This window comes from Entelurus aequoreus, linkage group LG19 (assembly GCF_033978785.1).
Source record: "Entelurus aequoreus isolate RoL-2023_Sb linkage group LG19, RoL_Eaeq_v1.1, whole genome shotgun sequence".
Lineage (NCBI taxonomy): Eukaryota > Metazoa > Chordata > Actinopteri > Syngnathiformes > Syngnathidae > Entelurus > Entelurus aequoreus.
This window is the reverse complement of record NC_084749.1, coordinates 44358391-44381473: the sequence shown is the minus strand read 5'-3', so window position 1 is coordinate 44381473 and position 23083 is coordinate 44358391. Positions and strand designations below refer to the sequence as shown.

The 23083-nt window shown below is 38.7% G+C and overlaps 1 protein-coding gene across 1 annotated transcript; it reads right to left on the bottom strand.

Moving 5' to 3' along the window:
- Positions 1–211: 211 nt before the first annotated feature.
- On the bottom strand, positions 212–14041 carry ptger3 (prostaglandin E receptor 3 (subtype EP3)). The gene is made up of 2 exons (XM_062027604.1): positions 13250–14041; positions 212–656 (listed from the first exon to the last, which is right to left on the bottom strand). The coding sequence occupies exons 1-2, from the start codon at positions 14033–14035 to the stop codon at positions 348–350; spliced, it is 1095 nt and encodes a 364-aa protein (XP_061883588.1). The 5' UTR covers positions 14036–14041; the 3' UTR covers positions 212–347.
- Positions 14042–23083: the final 9042 nt, after the last annotated feature.

Genomic DNA, 23083 nt, shown 5'->3' with positions numbered 1-23083 from the left:
GGAAGAAGTCTTCTTCAAAAGTGTTGGAGTGAGACCTCCTGGCAGGAGATGATCTTTGAATGACTTCCGGTGGAAGAGGTCTTCTTCAAAAGTGTCGGAGTGAGACCTCCTGGCAGGAGATGATCTTTGAATGTGTTCCAGGGGAAGAAATCTTCTTCAAAAGTGTTGGAGTGAGACCTCCTGGCAGGAGATGATCTTTGAATGTGTTCCAGTGGAAGAGGTCTTCTTCAAAAGTGTTGGAGTGAGACCTCCTGGCAGGAGATGATCTTTGAATGTGTTCCAGTGGAAGAAGTCTTCTTCAAAAGTGTTGGAGTGAGACCTCCTGGCAGGAGATGATCTTTGAACGGTCATAAGGCGACTTTGCTGCACTTCTCCTGCGTCTTCTTGTGGAGCGTGTTCAAAGGCGTCTGAGTCTCCTTCTGCTCCTCCAGGGAGCAGTTGGACACGGCGTTGGCCACCAGGCAGAACTTACGCAGGAGGATCTCCCGCAGGAGCAGGTAGACCCACGGGTCCAGGATCTGGTTCAAGGACGCCAGGCGGATGGCGGTCAGGAAGAAGTTGCAGTCCAGGTGCACGTCTCGCGTGGACGACGACTCGGCCGCTGAGTTGCACTCGTGAGACGACACCTGGCTGGAGATCATCCTCAGCATCAGCACCTGAGGAGACACGTTTAGAGCAGTCAGTGTGCAGCTGAGGAGACACGTTTAGAGCAGTCAGTGTGCAGCTTAGGAGACACATTTAGAGTAGTCAGTGTGCACCTGAGAAGACACGTTTAGAGTACCGGTAGTCAGTGTGCACCTGAGGAGACACGTTTAGAGTAGTCAGTGTGCAGCTGAGGAGACACATTTAGAGTAGCCAGTGTGCAGCTGAGGAGACACGTTTAGAGTAGCCAGTGTGCAGCTGAGGAGACACGTTTAGAGCAGCCAGTGTGCAGCTGAGGAGACACATTTAGAGTAGCCAGTGAGCAGCTGAGGAGACACGTTTAGAGTAGCCAGTGTGCAGCTGAGGAGACACGTTTAGAGCAGTCAGTGTGCAGCTGAGGAGTGTGGATAATGCATATGTTTAAGAGCTATTTCTTTATTCATAATCATGTTTGAATCAGCTCATATTTTTCCATGTATACTCTGTATACTAGTTTCTCTTAGTCTTCAGATTGCATGTTTAGACAGGGTCGTAAACCATCAGGAATGTGAACACAACCCCCAAGTCTCTCTTCTTAAGATGGGTCTCTATTCTCAAATATTTGACAATAAATTTCAAAATACCTATTCTGTGCTGGGTGGTACCTCTGAGTTCAGTTATATGTCATCTAGGGAACTTGGGACTGACCAGCGTTTTACATCCCACTTGGAGGAACATCTGGTCAAACGCAACAGGAGACACGTTTAGAGTAGCCACTGTGCAGCTGAGGAGACACGTTTAGAGTAGCCACTGTGCAGCTGAGGAGACACGTTTAGAGTAGCCAGTGTGCAGCTGAGGAGACACGTTTAGAGTAGCCAGTGTGCAGCTGAGGAGGCACGTTTAGAGTAGTCAGTGTGCAGCTGAGGAGACACGTTTAGAGCAGTCAGTGTGCAGCTGAGGAGACACGTTTAGAGCAGTCAGTGTGCAGCTGAGGAGACACGTTTAGAGCAGTCAGTGTGCAGCTGAGGAGACACGTTTAGAGTAGTCAGTGTGCAGCTGTGCATGCAGACTGTGACTCACCACTAAAACTGACCAGATCAATTATTTAGGACATTAATTATAAGGATATTATTTAGGATATTAACTTTGTCCAAAAACTTCCTGCACCATTTTGTCCAATCAGCAACTTTTTTGGTAACAGAATGATTCTCTGAGTGGCGCTAAAACTCTCAGGTCAACTTTGTCATCTAAACTTGTTTGTTTGTTGTTTGTTTGTTGTGCAGACAAAGCAGGAACAACAACAAAATATTGACTCTTTTTTGATCAAACTGCACAATTTGGGTTGTATTTTTTACCTCCTGCCTCACTAAAAGTGTAAATAAAACATTCTGACAGGATAAGTCCGACACAGAAAGAGATTATGCAGTTTTATCTGATCCATCTACACAAATATCAATAATCTACAATGGGGTTTTGTTGAAAATGATTGTTTATTGTAAGCAATGACAATAAAGAACTTCTTCTTCTTAAAATAGTACGAAAATATCACTAAATATGTAGAAACATCACTAAAAGTATCACTAAAATATTACTTAAATATCACTTAAAATGTGGAAACATCACCACAAGTATCACTAAAATATTACTACAATATCACAACAAATGTAGACACATCACTAAAATATTACTACAAGATCGCTAAAATGTGGAAACATCACTAAAATATTACAGAAATATCGCTAAAAATTTAGAAACATCACTAAAAATATCACTAAAATATTACTACAATATCACTAAAATGTAGAAACATCAATAAAATATTACTACAATATCACTAAAAATATAGAAACATCACTAAAATATTACTACAATGTCACTAACATTTTGAAAAATCACTAAAATATTACTACAATATCACTAAAATGTAGACACATCACTAAAATATTACAGAAATATCACTAAAATGTTTGAAACATCAAACTAAAAATATCACTAAAATATTACTACAATATCACTAAAATGTAGAAACATCACTAAAATATTACTGCAATATCACTAAAAATGTAGAAACATCACTAAAATATTACTAAAATATCACTAAAAATGTAGAAACATCACTAAAATATTACTAAAATATCACTAAAATGTAGAAACATCACTAAAATATTACTAAAATATCACTAAAATGTAGAAACATCACTAAAATATTACTACAATATCACTAAAAATGTAGAAACATCACTAAAAGATTACTAAAATATCACTAAAATGTAGAAACATCACTAAAATATTACTACAATATCACTAAAAATGTAGAAACATCACTAAAATATTACTAAAATATCACTAAAATGTAGAAACATCACTAAAATATTACTACAATATCACTAAAAATGTAGAAACATCACTAAAATATTACTAAAATATCACTAAAACGTAGAAAAATCACTAAAATATTACTACAATATCACTAAAAATTTAGAAACATCACTAAAAGTATCACTAAAAATGTAGAAACATCACTAAAAGTATCACTAAAATATTACTAGAATATCACTAAAAATTTAGAAACATCACTAAAAGTATCACTAAAATATTAATAGAATATCACTAAAAATGTAGAAACATCACTAAAAGTATCACTAAAATATTACTAAAATATTACTACAATATCACTAAAATGTAGAAACATCACTGAAATATTACTACATTATCACAAAAAATGTAGAAACATCACTAAAATATTACTACAATATCACAAAAAATGCAGAAACATCACTGAAAGTATCACTAAAATATTACTACAATATCACTAAAATGTAGACACATCACTAAAATATCACTAAAATATTACTACAATATCACTAAAAATGTAGAAACATCACTAAAAATAAAACGAGTAAAACATCAATACAGTATTTATTTTACAATATTATATATATATAACAAAAAACAACCATTGTACTTTTTGATCCAACACTGCCACAAATAAAGGCCTCCATCTTTGTGTAAAGGACAAAGATTGTTTTTAAGACGAGCTGAGAAATGTGCAACTCCATGTTGGAAATCAAACAGAAGCAATGTCCTCTGCAGTGGACGTTTGTGTTTTGCATTGCATCAACTTGTGAGTTTATGAATATTTTATCCATGTTGCAACTTTATCCTCAAAAAGTACAATGGTTGTTTTTTGTTATATATATATATATATATATATATATATATATATATATATATATATATATATATATATATATATATATATATATATATATATATATATATATATATATATATATATATATATATATATATATATATATATATATATATATATATATATATGATATTGTAAAATAAAGTTGCAACATGGATAAAATATTCATAAACTCACAAGTTGATGCAATGCAAAACACAAACGTCCACTGCAGAGGACATTGCTTCTGTTTGATTTCCAACATGGTGTTGCACATTTCTCAGCTCGTCTTAAAAACAATCTTTGTCCTTTATACAAAGATGGAGGCCTTTATTTGTGGCAGTGTTGGATCAAAGAGGAGATTGTCTGCTCTTGTTAGCCACACACACACACACACACACACACACACACACACACACACACACACACACACACACACACACACACACACACACACACACACACACACACACACACACACACACACACACACACACACACACACACACACACACACACACACACACACACACACACACACTGTGTGTGTCTGGCTGTCATATTGTAACATTAGCATAATGGAACGTTACAGCAGATTTGGTACCTGGGACTAAATGAGCATCCTTCTTCCAAAATAGTCTACATTAATGTTGGTCCTCAAAATTCTACACACAATACCCCACAATGACAATGTAAATATGTTTGCAAAGTTATTCCAAATAAAAAAGTAAGACATTATATACATATATATATACATATATATATATATATATATATATATATATATATATATATATATATATATATATATATATATATATATATATATATATATATATATATATATATATATATATATATATATATATATATATATATATATATATATATATATAAAAGGACCTACAGCCAAAATGAGCTGAGGAGCATCCTGTTTCCACTAATCATCCTTGAGATGTTCCTACAGCTTCATTGGAGTCCACCTGTGGTGAATTCAGTTGGTTGGACATGACTTGTAAAGACCCACACCTGTCTGTATATAAGGTCCACACCTGTCTGTATATAAGGTCCACACCTGTCTGTATATAAGGCCCACACCTGTCTGCATATAAGGTCCACACCTGTCTGTATATAAGGTCCACACCTGTCTGTATATAAGGTCCACACCTGTCTGTATATAAGGTCCACACCTGTCTGTATATAAGGCCCACACCTGTCTGTATATAAGGCCCACACCTGTCTGTATATAAGGCCCACACCTGTCTGTATATAAGGCCCACACCTGTCTGTATATAAGGTCCACACCTGTCTGTATATAAGGTCCACACCTGTCTGTATATAAGGTCCACACCTGTCTGTATATAAGGCCCACACCTGTCTGTATATAAGGTCCACACCTGTCTGTATATAAGGTCCACACCTGTCTGTATATAAGGTCCACACCTGTCTGTATATAAGGCCCACACCTGTCTGTATATAAGGTCCACACCTGTCTGTATATAAGGTCCACACCTGTCTGTATATAAGGTCCACACCTGTCTGTATATAAGGTCCACACCTGTCTGTATATAAGGTCCACACCTGTCTGTATATAAGGCCCACACCTGTCTGTATATAAGGTCCACACCTGTCTGTATATAAGGCCCACACCTGTCTGTATATAAGGTCCACACCTGTCTGTATATAAGGTCCACACCTGTCTGTATATAAGGTCCACACCTGTCTGTATATAAGGTCCACACCTGTCTGTATATAAGGCCCACACCTGTCTGTATATAAGGTCCACACCTGTCTGTATATAAGGTCCACACCTGTCTGTATATAAGGCCCACACCTGTCTGCATATAAGGTCCACACCTGTCTGTATATAAGGTCCACACCTGTCTGTATATAAGGCCCACACCTGTCTGTATATAAGGTCCACACCTGTCTGTATATAAGGTCCACACCTGTCTGTATATAAGGTCCACACCTGTCTGTATATAAGGCCCACACCTGTCTGCATATAAGGTCCACACCTGTCTGTATATAAGGTCCACACCTGTCTGTATATAAGGCCCACACCTGTCTGTATATAAGGTCCACACCTGTCTGTATATAAGGTCCACACCTGTCTGTATATAAGGCCCACACCTGTCTGCATATAAGGTCCACACCTGTCTGTATATAAGGTCCACACCTGTCTGTATATAAGGTCCACACCTGTCTGTATATAAGGTCCACACCTGTCTGTATATAAGGCCCACACCTGTCTGTATATAAGGCCCACACCTGTCTGTATATAAGGCCCACACCTGTCTGTATATAAGGCCCACACCTGTCTGTATATAAGGTCCACACCTGTCTGTATATAAGGTCCACACCTGTCTGTATATAAGGTCCACACCTGTCTGTATATAAGGCCCACACCTGTCTGTATATAAGGTCCACACCTGTCTGTATATAAGGTCCACACCTGTCTGTATATAAGGTCCACACCTGTCTGTATATAAGGCCCACACCTGTCTGTATATAAGGTCCACACCTGTCTGTATATAAGGTCCACACCTGTCTGTATATAAGGTCCACACCTGTCTGTATATAAGGTCCACACCTGTCTGTATATAAGGTCCACACCTGTCTGTATATAAGGCCCACACCTGTCTGTATATAAGGTCCACACCTGTCTGTATATAAGGCCCACACCTGTCTGTATATAAGGTCCACACCTGTCTGTATATAAGGTCCACACCTGTCTGTATATAAGGTCCACACCTGTCTGTATATAAGGTCCACACCTGTCTGTATATAAGGCCCACACCTGTCTGTATATAAGGTCCACACCTGTCTGTATATAAGGTCCACACCTGTCTGTATATAAGGTCCACACCTGTCTGTATATAAGGTCCACACCTGTCTGTATATAAGGTCCACACCTGTCTGTATATAAGGCCCACACCTGTCTGTATACAAGGTCCACACCTGTCTGTATATAAGGTCCACACCTGTCTGTATATAAGGTCCAGACCTATCTGTATATAAGGCCCACACCTGTCTGTATATAAGGCCCACACCTGTCTGTATATAAGGTCCACACGTGTCTGTATATAAGGTCCACACCTGTCTGAATATAAGGTCCACACCTGTCTGTATATAAGGTCCACACCTGTCTGTATATAAGGTCCACACCTGTCTGTATATAAGGTCCACACCTGTCTGTATATAAGGTCCACACCTATCTGTATATAAGGCCCACACCTGTCTGTATATAAGGTCCACACCTGTCTGTATATAAGGTCCACACCTATCTGTATATAAGGCCCACACCTGTCTGTATATAAGGTCCACACCTGTCTGTATATAAGGTCCACACCTATCTGTATATAAGGCGCACACCTGTCTGTATATAAGGCCCACACCTGTCTGTATATAAGGCCCACACCTGTCTGTATATAAGGTCCACACCTGTCTGTATATAAGGCCCACACCTGTCTGTATATAAGGCCCACACCTGTCTGTATATAAGGTCCACACCTGTCTGTATATAAGGCCCACACCTGTCGGTATATAAGGCCCACACCTGATAGTGCATGGCAGAGCACAAACCAAGAACAAAGTCCAAGGAATTGTCTGTAGCCCTCTGACACAGGATGGTCTCCAGGCACAAATCTGAGCGATCGAGCGAGAAGGACCCGAGTCAGGGAGGTGACCAAAACCATGGTCACTCTGTCAGAGCTACAGCATTCCTTTGTGGAGAGAGGAGAACCTTCCAGAAGGACAATCCACCAATCAGGCCTGTATGGTAGAGTGGCCAAACGGAATCTAGTCTTAGGGAGCTGACTGGCAACAGGCCCTAGTAAACACATAGGACAAGCTAATCGCACCACTAACTACGCCAACATAGTCGTACACGTAACAATCTCAAGGTCCCCATCCTATCTATTCCTAGATGTGATGGAAATTATTTAAGGCGCACTACACAAAATAAACGTAACGTTAAATAATATCACTACTACGGATACCATTAACAAAAGTGACGCATGCATATAATATAATTATAATGGGGGATTTTAATATCCATATGAATACCCCATCAGACCCTCTGTGTGTGACGCTCCAGACTATAATTGATAGCTGTGGTCTTACACAAATAAATGAACCCACACATCACAACGGTAATACAATATATCTAGTCCTTGTCCGGGGTGTCACTACCTCTAAAGTTATGGTACACTAAAGTAATGTCTGATCATAACCTTATAAAAGTTGTGACTCATTGTCAACAAGTTACTAATAACCAATGCTTTAGCAGCCGCAACATTAATGCTGTCACAACTATGACTCTTGTGGTCTACTGCCTTCGGTAATGGCAACATTCCCAAATGATGTGGGCTCTATTGATAACCTCACTAACAACTTTATGGATGCCCTGTGCGACACCATTGATAGTATAGCACCACTAAAGCTAAAAAGGGCCCCTAAAAGGCGCACCCCCTTGTTCACAGAAGAAACTTCAGCTCTTAAACTATCATCTAGAAAGCTGGAACACAAACGGTGCGCGACTAAACTTGAGGTTTTCCATCAAGCCTGGAGTGATAGTTTAATAACTTATAAACACACGCTTACCTTAGCTAAAACTAATTACTACTACAATCTCATCCGCCTCAACAAAAACCATCCTAAAAATGTGTTCAGTACAGAAGCATCGCTAACCCAACAAGGGACTCCTCCCGGTAGCTCCACCCACTCGGCAGATGACTTTATGAATTTCTTTAATAAGGAAATTGAACTCAGAAAGAAAGGAGATTAAAGCTACAACTGGGTTCTATTAACATTGATACGACGGATATTGCCCTCCAAAATAGTCTCTCTCTTTTTGATGAAATAACATTAGAGGAATTATTCCGGCGTGTAAGTGGGATAAAACAAACAACATGTTTACTTGACCCACTTCCTGGGAAATTTGTCAAGGAGCTTTTTGTTAATATTAGGACTTTCTGCTCAAAAAACCTAACCTCGATCCTGACCTCATGGTAAACTACCGGCTGATCGCGCACCTTCCCTTTATCTCGAAAATCCTTGAAAAAATAGTTGCACAGCAGCTAAATGAACACTTAGTGTCTAACAATCTCTGTGAACTCTTTCAGCAAATGACTCTACGGAGACAACCTTCGCTAAAAATGACTAATGATCTGTTGCTAACGATGGATGTCATCCATGTTGCTGCTTCTTCATCTTCATTTGACAACCAAACAATTATACACCTTTTTAATAATACCACCTTAACAAAATAAAGGAGTGATGTCATTGTTTACAAAGTAAAGGAGTGATGTTATTGTTTACAAAGTGAGATAGCAATGTTATTGTTTACAAAGTGAGGAAGTGATGTTATTGTTTACAAAGTGAGGGAGTGATGTTATTGTTTACTAAGTGAGAAAGCAAAGTTATTGTTTACTAAGTGAGATAGGAATGTTATTGTTTACTAAGTGAGGGAGTGATGTTATTGTTTACAAAGTGAGATAGTAATGTTATTGTTTACAAAGTGAGGGAGTGATGTTATTGTTTACAAAGTGAGATAGTAATGTTATTGTTTACAAAGTGAGGGAGTGATTTTATTGTTTACAAAGTGAGATAGTAATGTTATTGTTTACAAAGTGAGGGAGTGATGTTATTGTTTACAAAGTGAGGGAGTGATGTTATTGTTTACAAAGTGAGGGAGTGATGTTATTGTTTACAAAGTGAGGAAGTGATGTTATTGTTTACAAAGTGAGGGAGTGATGTTATTGTTTACAAAGTGAGGAAGTGATGTTATTGTTTACAAAGTGAGGGAGTGATGTTATTGTTTACAAAGTGAGGAAGTGATGTTATTGTTTACAAAGTGAGGAAGTGATGTTATTGTTTACAAAGTGAGGGAGTGATGTTATTGTTTACAAAGTGAGGGAGTGATGTTATTGTTTACAAAGTGAGGAAGTGATGTTATTGTTTACAAAGTGAGGGAGTGATGTTATTGTTTACAAAGTGAGGAAGTGATGTTATTGTTTACAAAGTGAGGAAGTGATGTTATTGTTTACAAAGTGAGGGAGTGATGTTATTGTTTACAAAGTGAGGAAGTGATGTTATTGTTTACAAAGTGAGGGAGTGATGTTATTGTTTACAAAGTGAGGGAGTGATGTTATTGTTTACAAAGTGAGGGAGTGATGTTATTGTTTACAAAGTGAGGGAGTGGTGTTATTGTTTACAAAGTGAGGGAGTGATGTTATTGTTTACAAAGTGAGATAGTAATGTTATTGTTTACAAAGTGAGGGAGTGATGTTATTGTTTACAAAGTGAGATAGTAATGTTATTGTTTACAAAGTGAGGGAGTGATGTTATTGTTTACAAAGTGAGGGAGTGATGTTATTGTTTACAAAGTGAGATAGTAATGTTATTGTTTACAAAGTGAGGGAGTGATGTTATTGTTTACAAAGTGAGATAGTAATGTTATTGTTTACAAAGTGAGGGAGTGATGTTATTGTTTACAAAGTGAGGGAGTGATGTTATTGTTTACAAAGTGAGGGAGTGATGTTATTGTTTACAAAGTGAGGGAGTGATGTTATTGTTTACAAAGTGAGGGAGTGATGTTATTGTTTACAAAGTGAGGGAGTGATGTTATTGTTTACAAAGTGAGGGAGTGATGTTATTGTTTACAAAGTGAGGGAGTGATGTTATTGTTTACAAAGAGAGAAAGCAAAGTTATTGTTTACAAATTGAGGGAGTGATGTTATTGTTTACAAAGTGAGAAAGCAAAGTTATTGTTTACAAAGTGAGAAAGTAATATTATACAGCAAATATTCATTCATACACTCAACATTCATTCATATACTAGACATGAATTTGTACACCAGAAAGTAATTCACTCATCCAGCAGTGTGGCTGCAGTGGAGGACAAGTGGGTGTAGTGTAGTGTAGTGTAATGTAGTGTAGTGTAGTGTAGTGTAGTGTAGTGTAGTGTAGTGTAGTGTAGTATAGTATAGTGTAGTGTAGTGTAGTATAGTGTAGTGTAGTATAGTATAGTGTAGTGTAGTGTAGTATAGTGTAGTGTAGTATAGTATAGTGTAGTGTAGTGTAGTATAGTGTAGTGTAGTGTAGTGTAGTGTAGTGTAGTGTAGTGTAGTGTGTTGCCAAGGACACGAGAGCAGTGAGTAGGACAGATGACGTGGGATTCAAACCTGCGCTCATTGATCCACCTGACTCACTGCTGCTCAATGGTTGGATGGACTTTTCATGGGCGTGTCCATTATTCAAATGATGTAATGTGGCCAATTGCTTGTACTGTACATGTATTTACAGTTGGACTCAATGGATGACCTCATATTGAACTAGTAGAAGTACTGCATGAGGATGATGTCATATTGTACTAGTAGCAGTACTACATGATGATGTCATATTGTACTAGTAGCAGTACTACATGATGATGTCATATTGTACTAGTAGAAGTACTACATGATGATGTCATATTGTACTAGTAGAAGTACTACATGAGGATGATGTCATATTGTACTAGTAGAAGTACTACATGATGATGTCATATTGTACTAGTAGAAGTACTACATGATGATGTCATATTGTACTAGTAGAAGTACTACATGAGGATGATGTCTTATTGTACTAGTAGAAGTACTACATGATGATGTCATATTGTACTAGTAGCAGTACTACATGATGATGTCATGTTGTACTAGTAGCAGTACTACATGATGATGGCATATTGTACTAGTAGAAGTACTACATGATGATGTCATATTGTACTAGTAGAAGTACTACATGATGATGTCATATTGTACTAGTAGCAGTACTGCATGAGGATGATGTCATATTGTAGTAGTAGTAGTACTGCATGTTGATGTCATATTGTACTAGTAGCAGTAGTGCGTGATGATGTCATATTGTACTGGTAGAACTACTACATGATGATGTCATATTGTACCAGTAGCAGTACTGCATGTTGATGTCATATTGTACTAGTGGCAGTAGTGCGTGATGATGTCATATTGTACTGGTAGAAGTACTACATGACGATAATGTCATATTGTACCAGTAGCAGTACTGCATGTTGATGTAATATTGTACTAGTGGCAGTAGTGCCGCTCGTGATGATGTCATAATGTACTGGTAGCAGTACTGCATGACGATGATGTCATATCGTACTAGTAGCAGTACTGCATGATGATGACGTCATCGTGTACTTGTAGCAGTAGTGCGTGATGTCACATTGTACTTGCAGCAGTAGTGCGTGATGATGACGTCATTGTGTGCTTGTAGCAGTAGTGCGTGCTGATGACGTCATCGTGTACTTGTAGCAGTAGTGCGTGATGTCACATTGTACTTGCAGCAGTAGTGCGTGATGATGACGTCATCGTGTACTTGTAGCAGTAGTGCGTGATGTCACATTGTACTTGCAGCAGTAGTGCGTGCTGATGACGTCATTGTGTGCTTGTAGCAGTAGTGCGTGCTGATGACGTCATAATGTACTTGTAGCAGTAGTGCGTGATGTCATATTGTACTTGTGCAGTAGTGCGTGATGATGACGTCATAAGGTACTTGTAGCAGTAGTGCGTGCTGATGACGTCATAATGTACATGTAGCAGTAGTGCGTGATGATGACGTCATCGTGTACTTGTAGCAGTAGTGTGTGATGATGACGTCATAATGTACATGTAGCAGTAGTGCGTGATGTCATAATGTACTTGTGCAGTAGTGCGTGATGATGATGTCATGATGTACTTGTGCTGTAGTGCGTGCTGATGACGTCATAATGTACTTGTAGCAGTAGTGCGTGATGATGACATCATCGTGTACTTGTAGCAGTAGTGTGTGATGATGACGTCATATTGTACTAGTAGCAGTACTGCATGATGATGACGTCATATTGAACTAGTAGCAATAGTGCGTGCTGTAGTGTGTGATGTCATATTGTACTTGTGGTGCGTGCTGATGACGTCATAATGTACTTGTAGCAGTAGTGTGTGATGTCATATTGTACTTGTAGCGCGTGCTGATGACGTCATAATGTACTTGGAGCAGTAGTGTGTGACGTCATAATGTACTTGTGCAGTAGTGCGTGATGTCACATTGTACTTGTAGCAGTAGTGCGTGCTGATGAAGTCACATTGTACTTGTGCAGTAGTGCGTGATGACCACATCAGAATGTACTGGTCGCAGTAGTGCGTGATGATGACGTCATAATGTGCTTGTAGCAGTAGTGCATGATGTCACATTGTACTTGTGCAGTAGTGCGTGCTGATGACGTCATAATGTACTTGTAGTAGTGCGTGCTGATGACGTCACATTGTACTTGTAGCAGTAGTGTGTGATGATGACGTCACATTGTACTTGTAGCAGCAGTGCGTGCTGATGACGTGCAATGCAGTAGTGCGTGGCGATGACGTGATAATGTGGTAGTGCGTGATGACGTACCAGCAGAGGAGACCAACACACCAGCAGGACGCACATGATGCCCAGCAGCTGGACCACAGTCTCCGTGGTGAGTCTCTCCCAGTGCTTGGAGGCCTGAGAAGATCCAGACTTGGTCTTGCAGCGGACGATCAGACCTCTGATGGTCACCACGTTGCAGGAGAGCGTGACGAGCAGCGAGAAGATGCCCAGCAGGGCGAAGGTGAAGGAGAAGAAGATGTTCCCCGGCACTCGGCGGTCCCCGGTGCTGATGAAGCACCAGGTCCCGGGCCACTGACGCGTGTACTGGCCGACCCCCGCCACGGGCAGCAGCGCGAAGAGCAGCACCAGACACCAGATGAGCGCCAGGGTCTGCTTGGTGAGGCTGCTCTTCATGTGGTTGGAGTACCAGTGCGGGCTGGTGATGGCCGCGGCTCGCTCCACCGCCATGGCGCTGGCCATGAAGAGCGCGCACAGGCCGAAGGTGGTCATGCACACGCCGAAGAAGGCGCACAGCTTGCCGGACGAGTCGATGCGCTCCCACCGCAGGTCGGCCCGGTACACGGAGATGACGATGGGACTCGTCAGGAGCTGGCCGAACAGGTCCGTCAGCGCCAAGGAGCCGATGCAGAGCAAGAAGGACTTTTTCCTGCGGTTCTCCTTCCTCCTGTAGGACACGTAGACCAGGGCGAGAGCCAGAGAGTTGCCCACCATGCCGGTCAGCATCATGGTGATGGGGAACACCACGGACACGGAGCCGCAGCCGGACTCGCTCCTGCTGGCGTTCATGGAGGTGTTGGAGCCCAGCATGGTCGCCAGCCCGTCCGGGAGGTCGCACCTGTCTGACGCCATCCCTCCGGACAGTCTGATCACGCTAAAGATGGAGCAGAAACACAGAGTGTGTGTGCCCCCCCCACTCCCTATACACACACACACACACACACACACACACACACACACACACACACACACACACACACACACACACACACTAATGCCCGTGCGTAAAAGCGCCCCCGGTCCTTTTACGCGCGGGAGGCGGGACTAGCAGGGGAGGTCTCTCTCCTCATTAAAGTCAGATTTTACAGTATGAAGACAAGGCATGAATGTATAAAACACAGGATAGATTATAGGCACACATTTTATTGTGGCCCCCCACATAATTCTGTATGGTTTGCCATGTTTTATAGTGGCCCCCCACATAATTCTGTATGGTTTGCCATCTTTAATCGTGGCCCCCCACATAATTCTATATGGTTTGCCATATTTTATTGTGGCCCCCACATAATTCTATATGGTTTGGTCTAACATTTGATAGTGCCCCCCCAAATTATTCTATATGGTTTGCCATAACATTTTATTTTGGCCCCCCACATAATTGTATGTGGTTTGCCCTAACTTTTTATGGTGGCCCCCCACATAATTGTATGTGGTGGGCCATAACATTTTATCATGGCCCCCCACATAGTTTTAGTATGAATTGCCATGATATTTCATTGTGGCCCCCCACATAATTCTATATGCCATCCATTCATCCATCTTCTTCCGCTTATCTATATGTTTGCCATAACATTTTATTGTGGCCCCCACATAATTCTATATGGTTTGGTCTAACATTTGATAGTGGCCCCCCACATTATTCTATATGGTTTGCCATAACATTTTATTTTGGCCCCCCACATAATTGTATGTGGTTTGCCCTAACTTTTTATTGTGGCCCCCCACATAATTGTATGTGGTGGGCCATAACATTTTATCATGGCCCCCCACATAGTTTTAGTATGAATTGCCATGATATTTCATTGTGGCCCCCCACATAATTCTATATGGTTTGCCATATTTTATTGTGGCCCCCACATAATTCTATATGCTTTGGTCTAACATTTTATTTTGGCCCTCCACATTATTCTATATGGTTTGCCATAACATTTTATTTTGGCCCCCCACATAATTGTATGTGGTTTGGCCTAACTTTTTATCGTGGCCCCCCACATAATTGTATGTGGTGGGCCATAACATTTCATCATGGCCCCCCACATAGTTTTAGTATGAATTGCCATGATATTTCATTGTGGCCCCCCACATAATTCTATATGCCATCCATCCATCCATCTTCTTCCGCTTATCTATATGTTTGCCATAACATTTTATTGTGGCCCCCACATAATTCTATATGGTTTGGTCTAACATTTGATAGTGGCCCCCCACATTATTCTATATGGTTTGCCATAACATTTTATTTTGGCCCCCCACATAATTGTATGTGGTTTGCCCTAACTTTTTATTGTGGCCCCCCACATAATTGTATGTGGTGGGCCATAACATTTTATCATGGCCCCCCACATAGTTTTAGTATGAATTGCCATGATATTTCATTGTGGCCCCCCACATAATTCTATATGGTTTGCCATATTTTATTGTGGCCCCCACATAATTCTATACGCTTTGGTCTAACATTTTATTTTGGCTCTCCACATTATTCTATATGGTTTGCCATAACATTTTATTTTGGCCCCCCACATAATTGTATGTGGTGGGCCATAACATTTAATCATGCCCCCCCACATAGTTTTAGTATGAATTGCCATGATATTTCATTGTGGGCCCCCCACATAATTCTATATGCCATCCATCCATCCATCTTCTTCCGCTTATCTATATGTTTGCCATATTTTATTGTGGCCCCCACATAATTCTATATGGTTTGGTCTAACATTTGATAGTGGCCCCCCACATTATTCTATATGGTTTGCCATAACATTTTATTTTGGCCCCCCACATAATTGTATGTGGTTTGCCCTAACTTTTTATGGTGGCCCCCCACATAATTGTATGTGGTGGGCTATTACATTTTATCATGGCCCACCACATAGTTTTAGTATGAATTGCCATGGTATTTCAATGTGGCCCCCCACATAATTCTATATGGTTTGCCATATTTTATTGTGGCCTCCCACATTATTCTATATGGTTTGCCATAACATTTTATTGTGGCCCCCCACATAATTCTATATGGTTTGCCATAACATTTTATTTTGGCCCCCCAAATAATTGTATGTGGTGGGCCATAACATTTTATCATGCCCCCCCACATAGTTTTAGTATGAATTGCCATATTTCATTGTGGCCTCCCACATAATTCTATATGGTTTGGTCTAACATTTTATCATGGCCCCCCACATAATTCTATATGGTTTGCCCTAACTTTTTATTGTGACCCCCCACATAATTGTATGTGGTGGCCCACCACATAGTTTTAGTATGAATTGCCATAATATTTCATTGTGGCCCCCACATAATTCTATATGGTTGGCCATACTATTTTATTGTTATTTACAACACTTCACCAAAATATAAATACAATCTGTAACTGTACCAATGCACTAATATTAATATATTCCTTCACTGTTCTACTTTTAAAAAACTCATGAAATAAAAGTCAAAAATATTTCACATTTGTTAGCTTTTCGCCCCCAGGATACATTTCATACTGATTGATATAAAGGGATAAGCGGTAGAAAATGGATGGATGGATGATATAATCCGGGTTTTATGACTAAAAACTACTACAGTAAAACATTGTTAAAGCACAGGCGCCACCTGGTGGTCTTATCTGTAATATCAAGTCAAATCAATTACATAAATTAAAATTAAAATCATCTTTCTGACCAGCATCTTTTAATAAAAGTGAAGGAATAAAAAGTGTTTGATACAGGAAAACTTTGAGGGCAAAACTTAAATGATTTAAAAGGAAACAAAAAAGTAGTTTTTGTTTACTTATTGTTCAATAGACAATTTATTTTGCTAAAAATATTGTCTGTATTTTTCATGATCACCAGTTGATTATATCTGATTTACAACAATATTATATTCTACATGTAATAAAATATGTTGATTTACAACAATATTATATTCTACATGTAATAAGATATGTTTAATAATTATTTAAACAATATTATATTCTACATGTATAAGATAATGATTTAAACAATATTTTATTCTACATGTAATAAGATATGTTTGATAATGACTTAAACAATATTATATTCTACATGTAATAACATATGTTTAATAATGATTGAAACAATATTATATTCTAAATGTAATATGTAGAATAAGTTGTTTACGTTAGTGACTCGCTAGAAACATTTTCGCTGTCATGATCCATCAAAGTACATCAAAGTACAACATCAGGACTCACAATCAGAGCGGATCTGTAGCCAAAAATAACCAATCAAAGAGTATACATTTTAATTGGGACTTCCCTGCTCCAAACATTCATTCATTCACACAGCAAATATTCATTTGTACACCTTACATTAATTCATAAACCAAACATGTATTAATTCATACACTAAACATTCATTCATAGACCAAACATTCATTCATATACCCAACATTCATTCATACAGCAAATATTCATTCATACACTAAACATTCATTCATAGACCAAACATTCATTCATATACCCAACATTCATTCATACAGCAAATATTCATTCATACACTAAACATTCATTCATACACCAACATTCATTCATACACTAAACATTCATTCATAGACCAAACATTCATTCATATACCCAACATTCATTCATAGACCAACATTCATTCATACACTAAACATTCATTCATTCATACACCAACATTCATTCATATACAAAACATTCATTCATTCATATACCAAACATTCATTCATACAGAAAATATTCATTAATTCACCAAACATTAATTAATTCATACAACAAACATTAATTCATATACAAAACATTAATTCATACAGAAAACATTAATTCATTCATACACCAAACCTTCATTCATTCATACACCAAATATTAATTCATACACCAAACATTCATTCATACAGCAAATATTAATTCATACACCAAACATTAATTCATGCATACACCAAACATTCATTTTACAAAACATTCATTCATACATCAAATATTCATTCATACACCAAACATTAATTCATTCATACACCAAATCTTCATTATTCATACACCAAACATTAATTCATTCATATACCAAACATTAATTCATACACCAAATATTAATTCACATACCAAACATTCATTCATACAGCAAATATTAATTCATATACCAAACATTCATTCATTCAGCAAATATTAATTCAGACACCGAACATTAATTCATTTATACACCAAACATTCATTCATATACTGTAGCAAACATTCATTCATATACCAAACATTTATACAGCAAATATTTATTCATACACCAAACATTAATTCATTCATACACCACACCTTCATCATTCATATACCAAACATTCATTCATATACCAAACATTCATTTATACAGCAAATATTCATTCATACACCAAACCTTCATTCATTCATTCACATACCAAACATTCATTCATCCAGCAAATATGAATTCATACACCAAACATTCATTCATACTGCAAATACTCATTCATACACCAAACATTAATTAATTCATACACCAAACCTTCATTCATTCAAACACCAAACATGAATTCTTTTAGTAAATGTCCTTCAAGCGGTGCTACATCTCCCATTGACTGTTATACTAGTAGCAGCGACATGACATGATGATGTTGCTTTTTATTTTTATTCTTATTGTAATATTGTTCTATTTTCTTTCCATTTATACCCCCATTATTTACTTTTTAAATTAGATCTCAATTTTGTAAACTGCTGCCATACTTGCCAAACCTCCCGAATTTCAGTGCCTCTCCCGAAAATCTCCCGGGACAACCATTCTCCCGAATTTCTCCCGATTTCCAGCCGGACTTAAGGCACGCCCCCTCCAGGTCCATGCGGACCTGAATGAGGACAGCCTGTCGTCACGTCCGCTTGGCCAACCAAAAAGTAACCACAGACCACTATAGTGTTCCGTGGTTACTTTTTGGTTGGCCAACGGTTTACGTTGTATCGCGCACCCTGACGGCAAGTGTGGGGAGTCAGTTCTGAAGTAAAGAGACGTAACTTCATCACCTCGCCTGGTTATTGACTCCAACCCAGAATATTACACTGCCCATACCTATATGCTCCTTCTAAGGCTGTGCTACTGGCGGCAAAGCATTGCACTTTCAAATACAACAATGAGTAGAGAGGAGTGTTATGTGTAAATAAATGAACACTGAAATTCAAGTATTTATTTTATTTATGTGTATATATATATAAATAAAATACACATATATATATATATAGCTAGAATTCACTGAAAGTCAAGTATTTATTATTTATATATATATATATATATATATATATATATATAAGAAATACTTGAATTTCAGTGAATTCTAGCTGTAAATATACTCCTCCACCCTTAACCCCGCCCCCGACTTTTTTGATTGATTGACCCCACCCACCTCAACCCCCGCCCCCAATCTCCTGAATTTGGAGGTCTCAAGGTTGGCGAGTATGACTGCTGCTGACATTTTAATTTTCCTGAAGGAATCAATAAAGTACTATCTATCTATGACGAGTGCATCTATTGCCTGACTGTTGTAAACAGAAAGTATGAAACAGTTCATGTTGCCGTTTTTGTTGTAGCTTTCTTTTTTTGTATTGATTTGAAGAAACCGGTGTAGCAACATTAATAACATACCAGCTTGCAGGCAAACATTATTGACTCGTTTGAGTGAAAACCATGCACTTTGAATAATGTTTCATGTCTGACAAATAGTGATGCAGGGTAAATACTGTGCCACACTAATAATCAAAGAAATGGATTGAATTTAAATAATTAGGGACACACTGTTAAAGTGCTTGTTTTTATTTCAAGGCCTTCTTATGACAGCACAGTAGGGGCCATTTGGAATATTTTGGACCCCAGGTGTCCAAATCTGGGCCGCCACGTCATGTTATGTGATCTGCGGTGACATTTTGAAGTGGCACACACCATTTGATGTCAATCAAAGATGATTTCACGGTGTAAAGTAGTCCTTGGGGAGGAGATGTACTCACCACATTACCCTGACCGCACATGTGGTCGGCCATAAAATTTATAGTGGACTACCACATTCTGTTCTCCAAATCATTAGATGTGGTTGGCCATAAGGGATAGGAAGGTCTTTATTGTCATTGCACAAGTACAACGGAAATTAGTTTTAAGCACAAACATTTTGTTGTGGCCCCCACATTATTCCATATGGTTTGACTTAACATTTTATTGTGGCCCCCCCACACATAATTCTATATAGTTTCCCATAAAATTTTATTGTGGCCCCGCACATAATTTCATATGGTTTCCCATAACATTTTATTGTGGCCCCCACATAATTCCATATGGTTTCCCATAACATTTTATTGTGGCCCCGCACATAATTCTATATGGTTTGCCATAACATTTTATCGTGGCCCCGCACATAATTCTATATGGTTTCCCATAACATTTTATTGTGGCCCCCACATAATTCCATATGGTTTCCCATAACATTTTATCGTGGCCCCGCACATTATTCTATATGGTTTGCCATAACATTTATCATGGCCCCCACATAATTCTATATGGTTTGCCATAACATTTTATTATGGCCCCCACATAATTCTATATAGTGTGCCATAACATTTTAATCATGGCCCCCACATAATTCTATATAGTTTGCCATAACATTTTAAATGTGGCCCCCACATAATTCTATATGGTTTGCCATTACATTTCATTGTGGCCCTCCACATAATTCTATATGGTTTGCCATTACATTTCATTGTGGCCCCCACATACTTCTATATGGTTTGCCATATCATTTCATCGTGGCCACCCACATAGTCCTATGTGGTTGGCCATAACTTTTCACCATGGCCCACAACATAATCTTTGCATTATTTGCCATGACATTTTATATTGGCCCCCCACATGATTCTGTAGATGGTTTGCCACAACATTTATAGTAGCTCCTCCCATAATTCTATATGGTTGGCCCTAACATTTTACCATGACCCACCACATAATTTTATGTGGTAGGCCATAACATTTTATCAGGCCCCCCACATAATTCTATATGGTTTGCCATAACATTTTGTTGTGGCCCTACACGTAATTTTATGTGGTTGGCCATAACATTTTAATCATGGCCCACCACATAGTTTTTGTATGGTTTGCCATATTTCATCGTGGCTCCCCACATAATTCTATATGGTTGGCAATAACATTTTATTGTGGCCCCCCACATAATTTTATGTGGTGGGTAATAACATTTAATTGTGGTCCCCCAAATAATTCTATATGGTTTGCCGTCACATTTTATTGTACCCCCCACACATAATTTTACGTGGTTGACCATAACATTTCATAGTGGCCCACCACATAATTCTATATGGTTTGCCATAACATTTTATCGTGGCCCCTCACATAATTTTGTATGGTTGGCCATAACATTTTATTGTGGCCCACCACATAATTTTTTATATGGTTTGCCATAACATTTTATTGTGGCCCACCACATAATTCTATATGGTTGGCCATGACATTTTATTGTGGCCCCCAACATAATTCTATATGGTTTGCCATAACATTTTATCGTGGCTCCTCACATCATTTTGTATGGTTGGCCATAACATTTTGTGGCCCCCCCATACAATTTTATGTGATTGGCCATAACATTTCATGGTGGACCACCACATATTTTTTATACGGTTTGCCATAACATTTTATTGTGGCCCACCACATAATTTTTTATATGGTTTGCCATAACATTTTATCGTGGCCCCTCACATAATTCTGTATGGTTGGCCATAACATTTTGTGGCCCCCCACATAATTATACATGGTTGGCCATAACATTTTATTGTGGCCCCCAACATAATTTTATGTGGTTGGCGATAATTTATTGTGGCCCCCCCCACATAATTCTATATGGTTTGCCATAACATTTTATCGTGGCCCCTCACATAATTTTGTATGGTTGGCCAAAACATTTTGTGGCCCCCCCATACATTTTTATGTGATTGGCCATAAAATTTCATGGTGGACCACCACATATTTTTTATACAGTTTGCCATAACATTTTATTGTGGCCCCTCACATAATTCTGTATGGTTGGCCATAACATTTTGTGGCCCCCACACAATTTTAAGTGTTTGGCCATAACATTTCATGGTGGACCACCACATATTTTTTATACTGTTTGCCATAACATTTTATCATGGCCCCCCACATAATTCTATATGGTTGGCCGTAACATTTGTATGTGGCCTGCGAAACGCATTTTCCGGCTAAATATATTTGTTGTTTTCATTTTCCCAGCAAAATGTTGCACATGCAATTGCAGTGTATACAGGACTGTCTCAGAAAATTAGAACATTGTGATAAAGTCCTTTATTTTCTGTAATGCAACCAAAAACATGAAAATGTCATACATTCTGAATTAATTTACACATCAACTGAAATATTGCAGGCCTTTTATTATTTTAATATTGCTGATTATGGCATACAGTTTAAGAAAACTCAAAAATCCCATCTCAAAAAATTAGAATATTTCCTCAGACCAAGTAAAAAAAAAAAAAGATTTATAACAGCAAAACAAAATCAAACATTTGAAAATGTCAATGAATGCACTCAGTACTTGGTTGGGCAACCTTTTCCACGGATTACTGCATCAATGCGGCGTGGCATGGAGGCAATCAGCCTGTGGCATTGCTGAGGTGTTATGGATGCCCAGGATGCTTCAATAGCAGCCTTTAGCTCATCTGCATTATTGGGTCTGGTGTCTTTCAGCTTCTTCTTCACAATACCCCACAAATTCTCTATGGGGTTCAGGTCAGGGGAGTTGGCAGGCCAATGGAGGACAGTAATGCCATGGTCAGTACACCAGTTACTGGTGGTTTTGGCACTGTGGACAGGTACCAGATCATGCTGGAAA

What these genes read in the sequence shown, in the direction of transcription:
- ptger3 (XM_062027604.1), bottom strand. Translation starts at nt 14,035, where the DNA reads ATGCTGGGCTCCAACACCTCCATGAACGCCAGCAGGAGCGAGTCCGGC. An exon ending in TGTGTTGGTCTCCTCTGCTG is followed by an intron (nt 657 to 13,249) that starts GTACGTCATCAC and finishes GTGTCTCCTCAG; the next exon opens with GTGCTGATGCTGAGGATGAT.